At 43.5% G+C, this 18,337-nt stretch overlaps 1 protein-coding gene across 1 annotated transcript in view; it reads left to right on the forward strand.

Annotated features, from left to right (window-relative positions):
- The window catches only part of POLN (DNA polymerase nu), a 161,669-nt gene extending 151,597 nt beyond the window's left edge, over positions 1-10,072 (forward strand). Inside the window, 4 exon segments of the mRNA XM_077281185.1 lie at positions 2,874-2,952; positions 3,406-3,473; positions 8,528-8,583; positions 9,938-10,072. Coding sequence (XP_077137300.1) covers positions 2,874-2,952; positions 3,406-3,473; positions 8,528-8,583; positions 9,938-10,072 — 338 coding nt within the window.
- Positions 10,073-18,337: the final 8,265 nt, after the last annotated feature.

An 18,337-nucleotide genomic window follows, 5' to 3' on the forward strand; every position in this document is an offset into this window, starting at 1 on the left:
TCTTGTGACGTTTGTGCTCGGGCCAAGCCTTGTTGTTCTCGGGCTAGTGGATTGTTGTTGCCCTTGCCTATCCCGAAGAGGCCCTGGACGCACATCTCGATGGATTTTATTTCGGATCTTCCTGTTTCTCAGAAGATGTCTGTCATCTGGGTGGTGTGTGACCGTTTCTCTAAGATGGTCCATTTGGTTCCCCTGCCTAAGTTGCCTTCTTCTTCCGAGTTGGTTCCTCTGTTTTTTCAAAATGTGGTCCGTTTGCATGGTATTCCGGAGAATATCGTTTCTGACAGAGGAACCCAGTTCGTGTCTAGATTTTGGCGAGCATTCTGTGCTAGGATGGGCATAGATTTGTCTTTCTCGTCTGCTTTCCATCCTCAGACTAATGGCCAGACCGAGCGGACGAATCAGACCTTGGAGACATATTTGAGGTGTTTTGTGTCTGCAGATCAGGATGATTGGGTTGCTTTTTTGCCTTTAGCGGAGTTTGCCCTCAATAATCGGGCCAGCTCTGCCACCTTGGTGTCTCCTTTTTTCTGTAATTCGGGGTTTCATCCTCGATTTTCTTCTGGTCAGGTGGAATCTTCGGATTGTCCTGGAGTGGATGCTGTGGTGGAGAGGTTGCATCAGATTTGGGGGCAGGTAGTGGACAATTTGAAGTTGTCCCAGGAGAAGACTCAGCTTTTTGCCAACCGCCGGCGTCGGGTTGGTCCTCGGCTTTGTGTTGGGGACTTGGTGTGGTTGTCTTCTCGTTTTGTCCCTATGAGGGTTTCTTCTCCTAAGTTTAAGCCTCGGTTCATCGGCCCGTACAAGATATTGGAGATTCTTAACCCTGTGTCCTTCCGTTTGGACCTCCCTGCATCTTTTTCTATTCATAATGTTTTTCATCGGTCATTGTTGCGCAGGTATGAGGTACCGGTTGTGCCTTCCGTTGAGCCTCCTGCTCCGGTGTTGGTTGAGGGCGAGTTGGAGTACGTTGTGGAAAAAATCTTGGACTCCCGTGTTTCCAGACGGAAACTCCAGTATCTGGTCAAATGGAAGGGATACGGTCAGGAGGATAATTCTTGGGTGACTGCCTCTGATGTTCATGCCTCCGATCTGGTCCGTGCCTTTCATAGGGCTCATCCTGATCGCCCTGGTGGTTCTGATGAGGGTTCGGTGCCCCCTCCTTAAGGGGGGGGTACTGTTGTGAAATTGGATTTTGGGCTCCCCCGGTGGCCACTGGTGGAATTGAACTGGTGTGCATCATCCCCTCTGTTCACCTGTTTCCATCAGGATGTGGGAGTCGCTATTTAACCTTGCTCCTCTGTCACTTCCATGCCGGTCAACATTGTAATCAGAAGCCTTTCTGTGCATGTTCCTGCTTCTAGACAACTCCCAGCTAAGTTGGACTTTAGTCCTCGTTTGTTTTTGCATTTTGTTCCAGTTCACAGCTGTAGTTTCGTTTCTGTGTCTGGAAAGCTCTTGTGATCTGAAATTGCCACTCTGATGTTATGAGTTAATACTAGAGTCTTAAAGTAATTTCAGGATGGTATTTTGATAGGGTTTTCAGCTGACCATGAAAGTGCCCTTTCTGTCTTCCTGCTATCTAGTAAGCGTACCTCAATTTTGCTAAACCTATTTTCATACTACGTTTGTCATTTCATCTAAAATCACCGCCAATATATGTGGGGGCCTCTGTCTGCCTATCGGGGAAATTTCTCTAGAGGTGAGCCAGGACTATATTTTCCTCTGCCAGGATTAGTTAGTCCTCCGGCCGGCGCTGGGCGTCTAGGGATAAAAAAACGTAGGCAACGCTACCCGGCTACTGTTAGTTGTGCGGCAGGTTTAGTTCATGGTCAGTTTAGTTTCCATCCTTCCAAGAGCTAGGACTTATGTTTGCTGGGCTATGTTCTCTTGCCATTGAGAACCATAACAGCCCAGACTCACATCTGTGGAAGTGTGGGAATTATAGTGCTTCAAGAATGCATGCGGACTGGACGAATCCGCAAGCTTGCAGGCGTGCCTTGTCGACGCCTGGTGCCTAGAACCCATTTTGACTCTCATAGTTGTGGTCTACCTAAGATGTCAATTACAGGCCTCGCTCATGTTTTTAAGTGGAAGAACTTGCACAATTGGTGGCTGACTAAATAAATACTTTTTTCCCCACTGTATGAGAGACCTGGAGCCGTTTGTATAAGAAGAGTGTCCAAAATTCCAATTGAGAGGTGTAAGAAGCTTGTTGATGGTTATAGGAAGCGTCTTATTGTAGCTATTTATTCCAAAGGATGTGCAACCAAATATTAAGTTGAGGGTGCCAACAATTTTTTTTGGCCCATTTTTAGGGTTTTGTGTGCAATTTCCCTTTTTTTCTGCTTTTTTGTGTTGTTTAAAAAAAAACATAATGGAAATAAACATGGGAATAACAAAACATAACAAAACGTGAAATTGCAATAATTTTCTGGCAGAAATAGTTAATTTTCTGGAATAATTTCAAGGGTGCCAACACTTTAGGCCATGATTGTATAATTCTTCAGTATGACATTTACAGGGTAAAAATGGAACTCGGGTGAACAGAAGATATTTCCATGGCAAGGGGTCAATGGTAATCCATAGCCACCAACAAATGCTATGGACATAACCTGACTGACCACAAAACATGTGAGTCTTTTTTTAGGATGGTAGCAGACTCTTTCTCAGTCCTCTTACAAGCAGACCTATTTAAATGCTGAGGAATAAAACACATTTTCCAAAAAGGAAGGTGTTAGCAAACGGAAACCTGAAGGCAGCAGATTATATAGAGCAATCACTTAGTTGCATTTCTGTGTATAATAATATATTTCTACATTTGGTTTTAATATATTATTCTGAATGGTGTTCAATGTGATTTTATTTTCCAGGATCTGCCGCTGATTTGTGCAAATTGGCTATGATTAAAATTTCTGCGTCACTCACATCATCTTTCCACATAACGGCGAGGTTAGCATAGGTTAATATAAATGCAAATCAGTTTTGCTTATTTTATTATTTCTGGTTGGCAATGGAAATCTGTACCTGTAACTAGTGCAAGTCATTTACACGTTACATAGAACAGTTTCAGGAGAAAACGGAGTGATAAAAACAAAAGAAGACTTCTTGGTGTAAAAAAATGCATTTATTTTTATTGAGGCAGGTATACACTGGAATTATGGAAATCACAGGATGGATAGATATATTAATGATATGCAAATAAATGATTACAAAAAAATTAGTTTTGAGTATGAGTGCCAGCCACACACAGGAACAAGCGAAACATAAAACACTGACATATGTAATTTTTTTTATTAATGCAAGTTCTATGAGCATGTTGTCTCTCAGTTATTCAAAGCTGCTTCAAAAATGGATTTACACTGTGACCAATAATTTTACTGATGCTTAATAAATTTCTTCCAGGCTTATTGCACAGATTCACGACGAATTGTTGTTTGAAGTGCAAGATTCTCAGCTACACGAATTTGCCGGTAAAATCAAAGATATAACCTGGCAAAATATTAACAAATGTATTAGTTTGATACTTTAATCTGTGATGTTGGTCACTATAGAGGCATACCAGTCACCATCTTAAAGAAGTAGGCCACTACTTTTTTATTGAAAACCTATCATAAGGAAAGACCATCAATAACTTATCAGTTGGGGGTGCCAACCAGCGGTGGTTGTAAGTTCTCTGATACCTTCTGAATATAGCCGCACTGTCAAAACTATAGAATAAGGGAATGATCTGCAGTACACGGCAGCGGCCACTACAGAAATGACAAAACAGCTGTACATTAATATATACACTCACCGGCCACTTTATTAGGTACACCATGCTAGTAACGGGTTGGACCCCTTTTGCCTTCAGAACTGCCTCAATTCTTCGTGGCATAGATTCAACAAGGTGCTGGAAGTATTCCTCAGAGATTTTGGTCCATATTGACATGATGGCATCACACAGCTGCCGCAGATTTGTCGGCTGCACATCCCAAAGATGCTCCATACAAGGCAGGATGGATCCATGCTTTCATGTTGTTTACACCAAATTCTGACCCTACCATCCGAATGTCGCAGCAGAAATCGAGACTCATCAGACCAAGCAACGTTTTTCCAATCTTCTACTGTCCAATTTCGATGAGCTTGTACAAATTGTAGCCTCAGTTTCCTGTTCTTAGCTGAAAGGAGTGGTACCCGGTGTGGTCTTCTGCTGCTGTAGCCCATCTGCCTCAAAGTTCGACGCACTGTGCGTTCAGAGATGCTCTTAGGCCTACCTTGGTTGTAACGGGTGGCGATTTGAGTCACTGTTGCCTTTCTATCAGCTCGAACCAGTCTGCCCATTCTCCTCTGACCTCTGGCATCAACAAGGCATTTCCGCCCACAGAACTGCCGCTCACTGGATTTTTTTTCTTTTTCGGACCATTCTCTGTAAACCCTAGAGATGGTTGTGCGTGAAAATCCCAGTAGATCAGCAGTTTCTGAAATACTCAGACCAGCCCTTCTGGCACCAACAACCATGCCACGTTCAAAGGCACTCAAATCACCTTTCTTCCCCATACTGATGCTCGGTTTGAACTGCAGGAGATTGTCTTGACCATGTCTACATGCCTAAATGCACTGAGTTGCCGCCATGTGATTGGCTGATTAGAAATTAAGTGTTAACAAGAAGTTGGACAGGTGTACCTAATAAAGTGGCCAGTGAGTGTATATATATATATATATAACTTTTTTTTTCTCCAGCGATCAGTCCAATGGTAGAGTAAAATATACCTTTTATTTATCCATTAAAAAGTTCCTGATTTCTTCAGCTACAATATTGCATACATTCAATCCCTTATGGACGACATGTTTCGACACCACATGTGTCTTCCTCCAGGTCCTGGACTCTTTTTCATATATACAGTGGGGCAAAAAAGTATTTAGTCATTCAGCAATAGTGCAAGTTCCATCACTTAAAAAGATGAGAGGCGTCTGTAATTTACATCATAGGTAGACCTCAACTATGGGAGACAAACTGAGAAATAAAAATCCAGAAAATCACATTGTCTGTTTTTTTTATCATTTTATTTGCATATTATGGTGGAAAATAAGTATTTGGTCAGAAACAAGCAATCAAGATTTCTGGCTCTCACAGACCTGTAACTTCTTCTTTAAGAGTCTCCTCTTTCCTCCACTCATTACCTGTAGTAATGGCACCTGTTTAAACTTGTTATCAGTATAAAAAGACACCTGTGCACACCCTCAAACAGTCTGACTCCAAACTCCACTATGGTGAAGACCAAAGAGCTGTCAAAGGACACCAGAAACAAAATTGTAGCCCTGCACCAGGCTGGGAAGACTGAATCTGCAATAGCCAACCAGCTTGGAGTGAAGAAATCAACAGTGGGAGCAATAATTAGAAAATGGAAGACATTCAAGACCACTGATAATCTCCCTCGATCTGGGGCTCCACTCAAAATCCCACCCCGTGGGGTCAGAATGATCAAAAGAACGGTGAGCAAAAATCCCAGAACCACGCGGGGGGACCTAGTGAATGAACTGCAGAGAGCTGGGACCAATGTAACAAGGCCTACCATAAGTAACACACTACGCCACCATGGACTCAGATCCTGCAGTGCCAGACGTGTCCCACTGCTTAAGCCAGTACATGTCCGGGCCCGTCTGAAGTTTGCTAGAGAGCATTTGGATGATCCAGAGGAGTTTTGGGAGAATGTCCTATGGTCTGATGAAACCAAACTGGAACTGTTTGGTAGAAACACAACTTGTCGTGTTTGGAGGAAAAAGAATACTGAGTTGCATCCATCAAACACCATACCTACTGTAAAGCATGGTGGTGGAAACATCATGCTTTGGGGCTGTTTCTCTGCAAAGGGGCCAGGACGACTGATCCGGGTACATGAAAGAATGAATGGGGCCATGTATCGTGAGAATTTGAGTGCAAACCTCCTTCCATCAGCAAGGGCATTGAAGGTGAAACGTGGCTGGGTCTTTCAACATGACAATGATCCAAAGCACACCGCCAGGGCAACGAAGGAGTGTCTTCGTAAGAAGCATTTCAAGGTCCTGGAGTGGCCTAGCCAGTCTCCAGATCTCAACCCTATAGAAAACCTTTGGAGGGAGTTGAAAGTCCGTGTTGCCAAGCGAAAAGCCAAAAACATCACTGCTCTAGAGGAGATCTGCATGGAGGAATGGGCCAACATACCAACAACAGTGTGTGGCAACCTTGTGAAGACTTACAGAAAACGTTTGACCTCTGTCATTGCCAACAAAGGATATATTACAAAGTATTGAGATGAAATTTTGTTTCTGACCAAATACTTATTTTCCACCATAATATGCAAATAAAATGATAAAAAAACAGACAATGTGATTTTCTGGATTTTTTTTTCTCAGTTTGTCTCCCATAGTTGAGGTCTACCTATGATGTAAATTACAGACGCCTCTCATCTTTTTAAGTGGTGGAACTTGCACTATTGCTGAATGACTAAATACTTTTTTGCCCCACTGTACATACAGTACAGACCAAAAGTTTGGACACACCTCATTTAAAGATTTTTCTGTATTTTCATGACTATGAAAATTGTACATTCACACTGAAGGCATCAAAACTATGAATTAACACATGTGGAATTATATACTTAGCAAAAAAGTGTGAAACAACTGAAATTATGTCTTATATTCTAGGTTCTTCAACGTAGCCACCTTTTGCATTGATGACTGCTTTGCACACTCTTGGCATTCTCTTGATGAGCTTCAAGAGGTAGTCACCGGGAATGGTCTTCCAACAATCTTGAAGGAGTTCCCAGAGATGCTTAGCACTTGTTGGCCCTTTTGCCTTCACTCTGCGGTCCAGCTCACCCCAAACCATCTCGATTGGGTTCAGGTCTGGTGACTGTGGAGGCCAGGTCATCTGGCGTAGCACCCCATCACTCTCCTTCTTGGTCAAATAGCCCTTACACAGCCTGGAGGTGTGTTTGGGGTAATTGTCCTGTTGAAAAATAAATGTCGGTCCAACTCAACGCAAACCGGATGGAATAGCATGCCGCTGCAAGATGCTGTGGTAGCAATGCTGGTTCAGTATGCCTTCAATTTGGAATAAATCCCCAACAGTGTCACCAGCAAAGCACCCCCACACCATCACACCTCCTCCTCCATGCTTCACGGTGGGAACCAGGCATGTAGAGTCTATCCGTTCACCTTTTCTGCGTCGCACAAAGACACGGCGGTTGGAACCAAAGATCTCAAATTTGGACTGATCAGACCAAAGCACAGATTTCCACTGGTCTAATGTCCATTCCTTGTGTTCTTTAGCCCCAAAAAGTCTCTTTTGCTTGTTGCCTGTCTTTATCAGTGGTTTCCTAGCAGCTATTTTATCATGAAGGCCTGCTGCACAAAGTCTCCTCTTAACAGTTGTTGTAGAGATGTGTCTGCTGCGAGAACTCTGTGTGGCATTGACCTGGTCTCTAATCTGAGCTGCTGTTATCCTGCGATTTTTGAGGCTGGTGACTCGGATAAACTTATCCTCAGAAGCAGAGGTGACTCTTGGTCTTCCTTTCCTGGGGCGGTCCTCATGTGAGCCAGTTTCTTTGTAGCGCTTGATGGTTTTTGCCACTGCATTTGGGGACACTTTCAAAGTTTTCCCAATTTTTTGGACTGACTGACCTTCATTTCTTAAAGTAATGATGGCCACTCGTTTTTCTTTACTTAGCTGCTTTTTTCCTGCCATAATACAAATTCTAACAGTCTATTCAGTAGGACTATCAGCTGTATATCCACCAGACTTCTGCACAACACAACTGATGGTCCCAACCCCATTTATAAGGCAAGAAATCCCACTTATTAAATCTGACAGGGCACACCTGTGAAGTGAAAACCATTTCCGGTGACTACCTCTTGAAGCTCATCAAGAGAATACCAAGAGTGTGCAAAGCAGTCATCAAAGCAAAAGGTGGCTACTTTGAAGAACCTAGAATATAAAACATATTTTCAGTTGTTTCACACTTTTTTGTTAAGTATATAATTCCACATGCGTTACTTCATAGTTTTGATGCCTTCAGTGTGAATTTACAATTTTCATAGTCATTAAAATACAGAAAAATCTTTAAATGAGAAATGTGTCCAAACCTTTGGTCTGTACTGTATATATATATATATATATATATATATATATATATATATATATATATATATATATATATATATATATATATATATATATATATATATATATATAGTGGTATATCACTATTAACTGGTACCAATATCTATTCAAAAAGTTGGTGTCCTACCATAGTGTTCTGCAGTATTAGGAAGGCGCCATTTGTCACCTGTCATCTACACCAGACTCCATGATCGGCTATTGAACTGTTCATAAGACAGCCCGTAAAAATCTGGAGACAAGGTGACACAGCATTGTGCTTTCCTAGCACTTCTGCCATTTTATTTAACAGGTTATGTCAGTAAGACTAATGGGAAATCATATGCAAGGTTAATATTTATTGCACAATGCCTTTATTGAATAAGTGCATTTCCCTTATGTTTCTAGAACTTGTTAAACACATAATGGAATCCTTACAACACGCCGACGGTGTTCATCTAAAGGTAAAATAGTTGCTACAATGGAGATCAATAAACGTGACATTGTACAAATTAAAAAGGATCAATTATGGGAACATAAAACTGTGACAGTAGGTGGAATTATAAGACATTTTTTTTTGTAAATCAGACGATTTCCCCCAGTATTATAGTGACACAGATTTCACTTTTTATTTTATGAAAATCTGATGAGATTCTCTTCTCTGCGAGGGGATGAGAGGCTAATTATATACAGCAACTGAATGGCAAAGTTGATTTGTCTTGTTTCACTATTTTGTAATCTTGCTAGTCCACAGCATACAATGGAGGGATTGACATCCCCATTTTTCACATAAATTCACCTAAAGAAAATCACAAACATAGTGAATTAATGCATTCCAACAGACAGTGAATCAGCGAAACACAAATCAAGCAAAAACGCAAATCAAGCGAAAATGTTCTACACATTTAGCCAGGAGCTTGAACTTTGTTTCGCACAGAATATTGTATCTATCCGCAATTTAGTAAGATGTCCCTGTGCATTATGCAGCCCAGATAATGGAGGAAGATACAGTTCCTTTTATAGGGTTAATCTGCAAAAGGAGGCCGTAGCTCCTTGTACAGGGTTAATTTGCAAAATAAAGAATTTGATGCCTGTAAAGGGATAGATATAGTGGACAAAAACAGCAACAGGAAGCAGTAAGAATTTGCCGCAGTTGCTGTTTCTAACCTTCTTCTCCTGCTGCTTCACACAAGAATTAATCTAATATTGCCTCTTTGATAACATTCAGCATTACGTAAGACAGCCGCACAGATTTCCCATATTTCCACATTGCACTTCCATTCTCCAGCTTTTGAAACAGTTTTATCTTCCAGGTTGGAAGCAGAAAGTCTCACACATGTGGTAAAATAGTGAGACACCAGAGACCCCTGACTTTAGTCTCCCTTTCCTAAAGGGCTCATATTATGAATTAGAGAACTAACTTTTTTCATGAGCTGGTCAGCTTCCCAGATGCATGCTGAACTTCAGTTCCCCATTGTACCTGCAGAGATCCCTTGTAAGATAATGACTCTCATATCACAGACACATAAGTAGTCTGTCAGTACAGCAAACTGCTATGACCAGAAGTGTGACTACAAACCTAAGGGGGTAGGGTTAAAATCAGAAGTATCAGAAATTAGCACCACCCCTCGAAAAAAATAAAATATGTATTTTGGAAGATCTGTTTTAACATATGGAGAGCGGTCTCACTGTTAATACACAATGTAAAAAATATTGGAAATCCACTTTACCATGATTTTAAGTACGGTATTTGTACATGTTTCGCTGATGCATTTTGCTTTAACGCCTCCTAAGAACCAGACATTCATGTCTCCCTAGGTCCCTTTGAAAGTAACGCTAAGCTCTGGAAAATCCTGGGGAAGCATGACCGAGCTTCAAGTGCAGTAAAAGAACGGCGTACACATCTTATTTGGTAACCTCATACTTACCCGGCCTGCACTGATTCTTCTGTGAATCACTAAGCCATTACTCAGCTGGGTCTTTCATCAGAGGTTAATAGTTGGCATGTAAATTTCTCTTATCTCATTCCCTCTGTAGCCAGAAGCACCTGCAGCAGGAAAAAAGATGTTTCATACCTGCGTATTGTACTTTTTTCTAGTCATGGTACCTAGGCATTAGCTATTGTTATTAAATAAAAGCTAAATTTAGGAATATACAGTTTATCAAGATCCTTTGCTGTTCTGATTACGGATACGATACTGCTTACTAAGAAGCCGATGATAAAGGTATTAGCTCTCATGATTGCATTGAATATCAGCAGTGGCGCAACAAAGGGTGCGACCACAACTGGGCCTGTGAAGTTAGGAAACCCACCAATGCCAGCACCATTTTCAGTTTAATATGCATCCTCAGACACACAAGCAGATGAAATTTATTGCGGCGCAGAGAATCACTGGCTCCCTGGCACCATAGTAGCTGCACCACAATAGACAGACAGACCGCCAGCCAATAACAAGCTGGCAGCTGACGGCGTGCCTATTGTGGGTGACACATGATGTTATTGTCAAATGTCACCCACCCCCCTGCGCCAGCTATAGAGGAGAAAGAGGACGCTTACTCGCTGTAGGAGCAGGGACAGGTGAGAGAATTTTTTTTATTTATTAATAATAATAATAATAATAATAATAATAATAATCTATTTATATAATGCCAAGATATCCCGTGCGCCGCGGCAAATTTTAGGCCATGCCTCTGACCACACCCATCTCACAACTAGTCACACCCATATCCACGCCTCATTTAGCACTGCTGATCACACTGTTTCATAAACAATAATTATAAACAAAAAATATGGCCACACAATACTCCATACTGTATAATGGCCACACCTGATGCTCAACACTGTATAATGGCCACAGAGTGCTGCATACTGTATAATGGCCACACATGATGCTCCATACTGTATAATGGCCACACATGATGCACCATACTGTATAATGGCCACACAGTGCTCCATACTGTATGATGGCCACACATGATGCTCAATACTGTATAATGGTCACACATGATGCTCCATACCATATAATGGCCACACATGATGCTCCATACTGTATAATGGCCCCACATGACGCTCCATACTGTATAATGGCCACACAGTTACCCCACCCCCATCATTGCCTTCTCCATCACCACACCTACACACACACACACACCTCTCACCTGCGCTCCCTCGCAGCAGCTGGCAGCTTCCTCTCCCGCCGGGGCAGCAGGACAGAGTGTCAAAATTGGGACTGTCCCGGTGGATCCGGGATGGTTGGGAGTTATGCACACGCGGCTCTGCTCCATACACCTCGCACACATGCAGCTCCGCTCCATACACCTCGTACACATGTGGCTCTGCTCCGTACACCTCATACACACACGGCTCCGCTCCATACACCTCATACACACGCGGCTCCTCTCCATACACCTCGTACACACGTGGCTCCGCTCCGTACACATGCGGCTCCTCTCCATACACCTTGTACACGCGGCTCTGCTCCGTACACCTCATACACACGTGGCTCTGCTCCGTACACCTCATACACACGCGGCTCCCCTCCATACACCTCGTACACACGCGGCTACGCTCCGTACACCTCATAAACACGTGGCTACTCTCCGTACACTTCGTACACATGGCTCCTCTCCGTACACCTCGTACACTCGCGGCTCCACACACCTCATACATGTTACTCCGCTCCGTACACACGTGGCTCCGATCCGTACACCTCGTACACACGCGGCTCCCCACCATACACCTCTTACACATGCGGCTCCTCTCCATACACTTCGTACACACGGCTCCTCTCCGTACACCTCGTACACACGCGGCTCCGCTCCGTACACACCGTACATGTGGCTCCGCTCCGTACACACGTGGCTCCGCTCCGTACACCTCGTACACACGCGGCTCCGCTCCGTACACCTTGTACACACACGGCTCCGCTCCGTACACCTCATACACATGCGGCTCATCTCCATACACCTCGTACACACACCGCTCCGCTCCATACACCTCGTACACACGCGGCTCCTCTCCGTACACACACGGCTCCTCTCCGTACACCTCATACACACACAGCTCCGCTCCGTACACCTCGTACACGTGGCTCCGCTCCTTACACACGTGGCACCGCTCCTTACACACGTGGCACCGATCCGTACACCTCGTACACACGCAGCTCCTCTCCATATATCTTATATATCTCATATACACGCGGCTCCGCTCCGTACACCTCGTACACACGCGGCTCCTCTCCGTACACTTCGTATACACATGGCTCCTCTCTGTACACCTCGTACACACGCGGCTCCACTCTGTACACCTCGTCCACACACGGCTCCTCTCCGTACACCTCGTACAGACGCGGCTCCGCTCCGTGCACCTCGTACAGACACGGCTCCGCTCCATACACCCGCGGCTCCTCTCCGTACACCTCGTACAGACGCGGCTCTGCTCCGTGCACCTCGTACAGACACGGCTCCGCTTCGTACACCCGCGGCTCCACTCCGTACACATGGCTCCGCTCCATACACCTCATACACACACAGCTCTGCTACATCCACACTGTAAACCCCTCCTGACCCTACACATAAACTTACCCTCATCCAGCACCATGACAGCACAGCTGAATCCTGCATACACGGAGCCCCTGATCATGTGACCCCTGACTCCTCTCCTCCTGTGACCTCATCACAGGTCCTGTGCGCACAGAGCAGCCATCCAGATCTGTTGTACAAAGAAAAGCTGCAGAGGAAGTTTCCCAACGTCTCTTAGCAACCAGTCGGTGAATGAATAATGGATCACAGTCAGTGGAGTGCGGGACAAGTAAGGCCTCTTTCACACTTGCATCGTGTGACGTACATTGCAATCTGTCGTTTTGGGAAAAAAATAGCGACGGACCCCTACTGACGCAAGTGTGAAAGAGGCCTAAGATCCCAGCCGTGACCGCGGGGCAGACTCTCAAAATCGGGACTGCCCCGCTGGATCCTGGACAGTTGGGACGTCTGCAGTATGACCCTTGATGCATCGTATGTCTACCTGTGCTACAAAGAAAAAGAGAAAAGGTGCCGTATAACATACTATACCTGATGGAGTCAACCCAACTTCAAAACCCGTTGTGTGAATGAATAAAGGTGCAGAGAGCATACGAGCTTGTCTTCACTCTGTGGCAGCGCCCAGGAATTACTGCACTTTTCCTGTGTGGATTGACTACCTGTACTACATTTACTGTGCTTTTCTCTACCTATATTATATTTACTATACAGTTACTGCTCTAATTGTACTGTACTGTGTTCTACTTTTATGATATCTGCTGTACAGTTCCGTACCTAGACTTTTTTTTTTACAGTATAAACTTGTATAAATATCATTGGCACAAAGTAACTACGCCAATTAGCACAAAAAAATAGAAAAAACCTATAAAGAACGAGTGCAAGGCATCAGTATGTTTGGTAAAAAATAACTTTTAATAAATATAATTAAAAAGTACTTTAAAACAGTAAGACAGGATACTCAAAGCTGGAGAGCATAACAAGTAAACAATATGATACATCATGCATACACCTGATACAAAGTACCAAGAACAATATATACATACATAGTAGTGCAATGGTAAGTACCAAGTAATAAGTATGTATGGTAATCAGAAGGTCAAATATAAAAAAGTGAATATCAGTATATATATATATATATATATATATATATATATATATATATAAAAAATAAGCATTTATAAACTTGCATTAAAAAATGACGGACTTCAAAATGGCCGCCATGGACACCACCCATCTTGAAAATTATTACCCCTCCCATATACCAATGTGCCACAAACAGGAAGTTGATATCACCAACCATTCCCATTTTATTTCGATGTACTTATAACAGACAGATCAAGGTCAGTACAAAAAATATATCATGGAGTTTAATAATGTGTCTCCCATAGATAACAAAGTACATGTACAGAGTGGCATGGGGTGGACCCACCAGACAATAAAAGAACCACATCTGACTAGCGTTTCGCACCTAGCTTCGTCAAGGGGTCCATTTGTATCAGATGTATGCATACATCATTTTGTTTATTTATTGTTATGTTCTCCAGCTTTGCTGTATCCTATGTCTTAGGCTACTTTCACACTAGCATCGTGCACTGCACGTCGCTATGTGTCGTTTTGTAGAAAAAACGCATCCTGCAAAAGTGCTTGCAGGATGCGTTTTTTCTCCATTGACTTGCATTAGCGACGCAGTGCGACGCATTGCCACACGTCGCAACCGTCGTGCGATGGTTGCGTCGTGTTGCGTCGGACCGTCGGCACCAAAAAACGTTGCTTGTAACTTTTTTTGGTGCGTCGTTCCCGTCTTTTCCAACCGCGCATGCGCGGCCGGAACTCCGCCCCCGCCTCCCCGCACCTCACAATGGGGCAGCGGATGCGTTGAAAAACAGCATCCGCTGCCCCCGTTGTGCGGCGCATTCACTGCTAGCGTCGGTACGTCGCAACGACGCAATTCGTCGTGCGTCGTCCGACGCTAGTGTGAAAGTAGCCTATATGTTTTAAAGTACTTTTTAATTATATGTAGAGGTGAGCAAATATACTTGTTGCTCGAGTTTTCCCGAGTACACTCGGGTGGTCTTCGAGTATTTGTAAGTGCTAGGAGATTTAGTTTTCATCACCGCAGCTGAATGATTTGCAGCTATTAGCCAGCTTGAACACATGATTCCCTAGCAACCAGGCAACCCCCACATGTACTCAGCCTGGCTAATAGCTGTAAATCATTCAGCTCAGGTGATGAAAACTAAATCTCGGAACACTAACAAATACTCAGAGACCACCCGAGCGTGATCGGGAAAACCCGAGCAATGAGTACACTCGCTCATCACTAATTATATGTAATAAAAGTAGTTGTTTTCTTATCAGCTATACTGATGTCTTGTACTTGTTCTTTATAGGTTTGTTTTTATTTTACAACATGTTCCTCTACTTGTACTATAAGTACTATGCTCCACTCTACCTATACTATGTGTATGTTGCTGTTTTCTGCGTGTACTATATGTTGTGTAGTGCTCCCATCTTGTGTTATATGTACTATACTGCTCTCTACCTGTCCTATATGTTCTGTTCTGCTCCCTTCATGTACTACATGTACTGTACTGTGATCTGCCTATGCTATATGTTCTGGACTGCTCCCTTTCTGCACTATATGTGCTACAATGCTTTCTTCCTGAAATATGTACTGTCCTGCTCTCTACCTGTACTACATGTACTGTACTGCTCTCTACCTGTACTACATGTACTGTCCTGCTCTCTACCTGTACTACATGTACTGTACTGCTCTCTACTTGTACTACATGTACTGTACTATTTGCCTGTACTACATGTACTGTACTGCTCTCTACTTTGTGCTCTATTTGTGTTATTTTCACTAACACTATATTGATCACTCTTTGATTAGTCCGTTCTTGTTAGGGTATGACTCCACGGTACGGATGGGCGGCGGGATCGCCGCAGCGGCGAAGCTGCTCGGCGCTAAGCCCCGCCCCCTTAATGGGACGCGATCATGCCGGATGTGTTAACTCTTCACATCCGGGATGATCGCTCTGTCCCATAGGGCCCTGTGATATGCCTTGCGGGGACGCTGCGTCCCCGCAAGGTGTACGGGCATGCTGCGATCTGAAAAGACGCGCAGCATGTCCGTAGTCGCAGGGCCACCGCGTGCGGGTTTCCACGCATAGTGGAGACGGGATTTCATCAAATCCCCTCCACTATGCTGGAACATCTGGACGCTGCTTGTTTGACGCTGCAGCGCTGCGCAGCGTCAAACAAGCAGCGTTTCCTGAACATGGAAACATACCCTTAGTGACACTGAGGATATCATGAAGTGTTATGGGGATTTTAAGCAGCTTCTTCATCTGTATCTATTGGTAGTGGAAATGAAAAGCGTTGTGAAGACTTTTGCAATATTAAATGTACTAGGCACTGCAAAATATTGTCTCCTGGGTTGTCATTAAAACCAGTAGGAGGTGGACCCCAAGTTTCTCTTAAAAACTTTATTAACCTAAATCTTGTGATGAAAGAAAATGTTACGGACATCAGACACAAATGATTCTGTCCTACGGAGTGCAAAACTAAAATCATGACTTATGATATGCTGAGGATGCATTAAACATGCTGCCTGAGATTAGAAATAAATGTTTACTTTTTTTTCTAGAAATATTGCCAACCTTGCACTTAAGTGGGTCTTGTGGATAAGGTGGTGCTGTGTTTGGAATGAAAAAGTAGACCATTTTTTTCTAATCTCGGCAATTCCTTTAATGATGATGATATAAATGGTTACTGTACTTTAAAGACTACTATCGCCTATTAGATAGTGTTACGTAGACGATCAACAAATCACTTTATAATTGATGTTGTGCCCTCCTTGGAAAAAAAATCACCCCAAAAATCACCTACTCTTGTAACTTGCTGGTTACTGTGCATGTGCGGCCCTGTTTCTTTAAGGGGCAGTGCATGCACCTGCAAGATGGTCCCTCCTCAATATAGAGGTGCTAAAGCAACAAGTTTCATTAGTGTGATAGTGGTGCAACTAGTGCATTGTTAGGTCCCCGCATCTTGGTGTGGTCAGTGTCCTTAACCTGAAGTCCCTGGTCCTAGTATGACCAGTCCTGAACCCATAGTCCCTGGTCTTTGCGTGGCCAGTCCTGAAAACCGTAGTCCCTGGTCCTTGTGTGGCCAGTCCTGAACCCGTAGTCCCTGGTCCTTGCGTGGCCAGTCCTGAACCCGTAGTCCCTGGTCCTTGCGTGGCCAGTCCTGAACCCGTAGTCCCTGGTCTTTGCGTGGCCAGTCCTGAACCAGTAGTCCCTGGTCCGTGTGCGTCCAATACTTGAATCTATATCTGAGACCCTGTGTCTGAACATGTGCCTATCCGTGTATTCCGTGTATACGGACTGTCCTATCAGTCTCCAAATCAGCCCTGTCTGAGACTCATTGTCAGTAACCGTTCTACTGGTGGATCCAGAACCTAGTAGTCTTAACGAAGCCCGAGTCCTATCCGTGTCATTGACCTGGGGTCAGCAGCTGCAATACCAGGGACTGCCTAGGAGTGGTACACCAGGTAGCTACTTAGCTACACCCCTCCTAGGCAACCCTGGCCCCATGGCACAGTGGGTCCACGAACCACGTATGCCACCAGGTGTAATAACACTCCTGTTCTTCTGTCTGTCAAACTGGAAACGGATATAACCGTGATGGGAGTTTTGGTTCTGGGTGAGAGGAGGAGCATTGCATGTTTGGAGATGAAGTAAAGGAAATCCCTGCCCCTATAGTGCTGGCAGAATGCCAACAAACATGAGCCAGCTGCTCAAAAAGCGTGAATATCATGTCACAGCGCAACAGAATCAGGTCTGTTCCTGGAGATATTAGACTGGTATATGCCCGCAAACCAGTATAAATTGTGGTGGGAAATGAAGGTCATGCTTTTCTATAGGTTTTAGGAGGAAGGATGTGTATTTTAAAATAATATTACAATTAAAGCCATTAGAAAATGAGTCAGCAGAGAACCTTGGATCTGCAAAGTTAAAAAAATTAACTATAAATTTTAGGCTAAAAATTAAAAAAAAAAAAAAAAAAATGTTTGCGATGCACTTATCTTACCAATTTTACTTCATTCCTCTTTCTTTAGTCTTGCATTTTTCTTCCCACTCCACGGTTTAAGTTTGTTGCCAATCAAGTGTGTAACTTTTATATTTTAAGTCTAAAAGTTAGATTTTTCATTCCAGGAACAATAAAAAACTTGAAAAATGACAGCAGTGATTATCTATTAATATTATGGAATAAATCCCATCAGGCAGGTTCAGCTTTGAAGATTTATTGTAACATTATGTACATCAGCAGAATACATATCATTTTTGTAAGCATCTGATTCTTTGTAGAAAACTAAACACTGAAATGTTATGCAGCAAAAAGAAAATTAAACATCGCAGCTAATCCGATATTCACAGTAACATCGGCCATCGGTGTCGCTCATTCCCCTTACACAGCCGGAGATGGGGAGACAGATGAGTTCCCACGGATCATTTCTTCTTAAACTAAGTTCACACTTTTGTCGCGGTTTATTTTCTGCAGCAAATCCTGAGTGCTTGGCAGGGAAGAAGCTGCAGCAAAAACGCAGCGTTTTTTATGTTTTGTTTATTTTTTCATGTCAAATCAATGGGTGAAAAACGTTGAAAGAAGTGGCATGCC

Source organism: Ranitomeya variabilis, chromosome 1 (assembly GCF_051348905.1).
Source record: "Ranitomeya variabilis isolate aRanVar5 chromosome 1, aRanVar5.hap1, whole genome shotgun sequence".
Lineage (NCBI taxonomy): Eukaryota > Metazoa > Chordata > Amphibia > Anura > Dendrobatidae > Ranitomeya > Ranitomeya variabilis.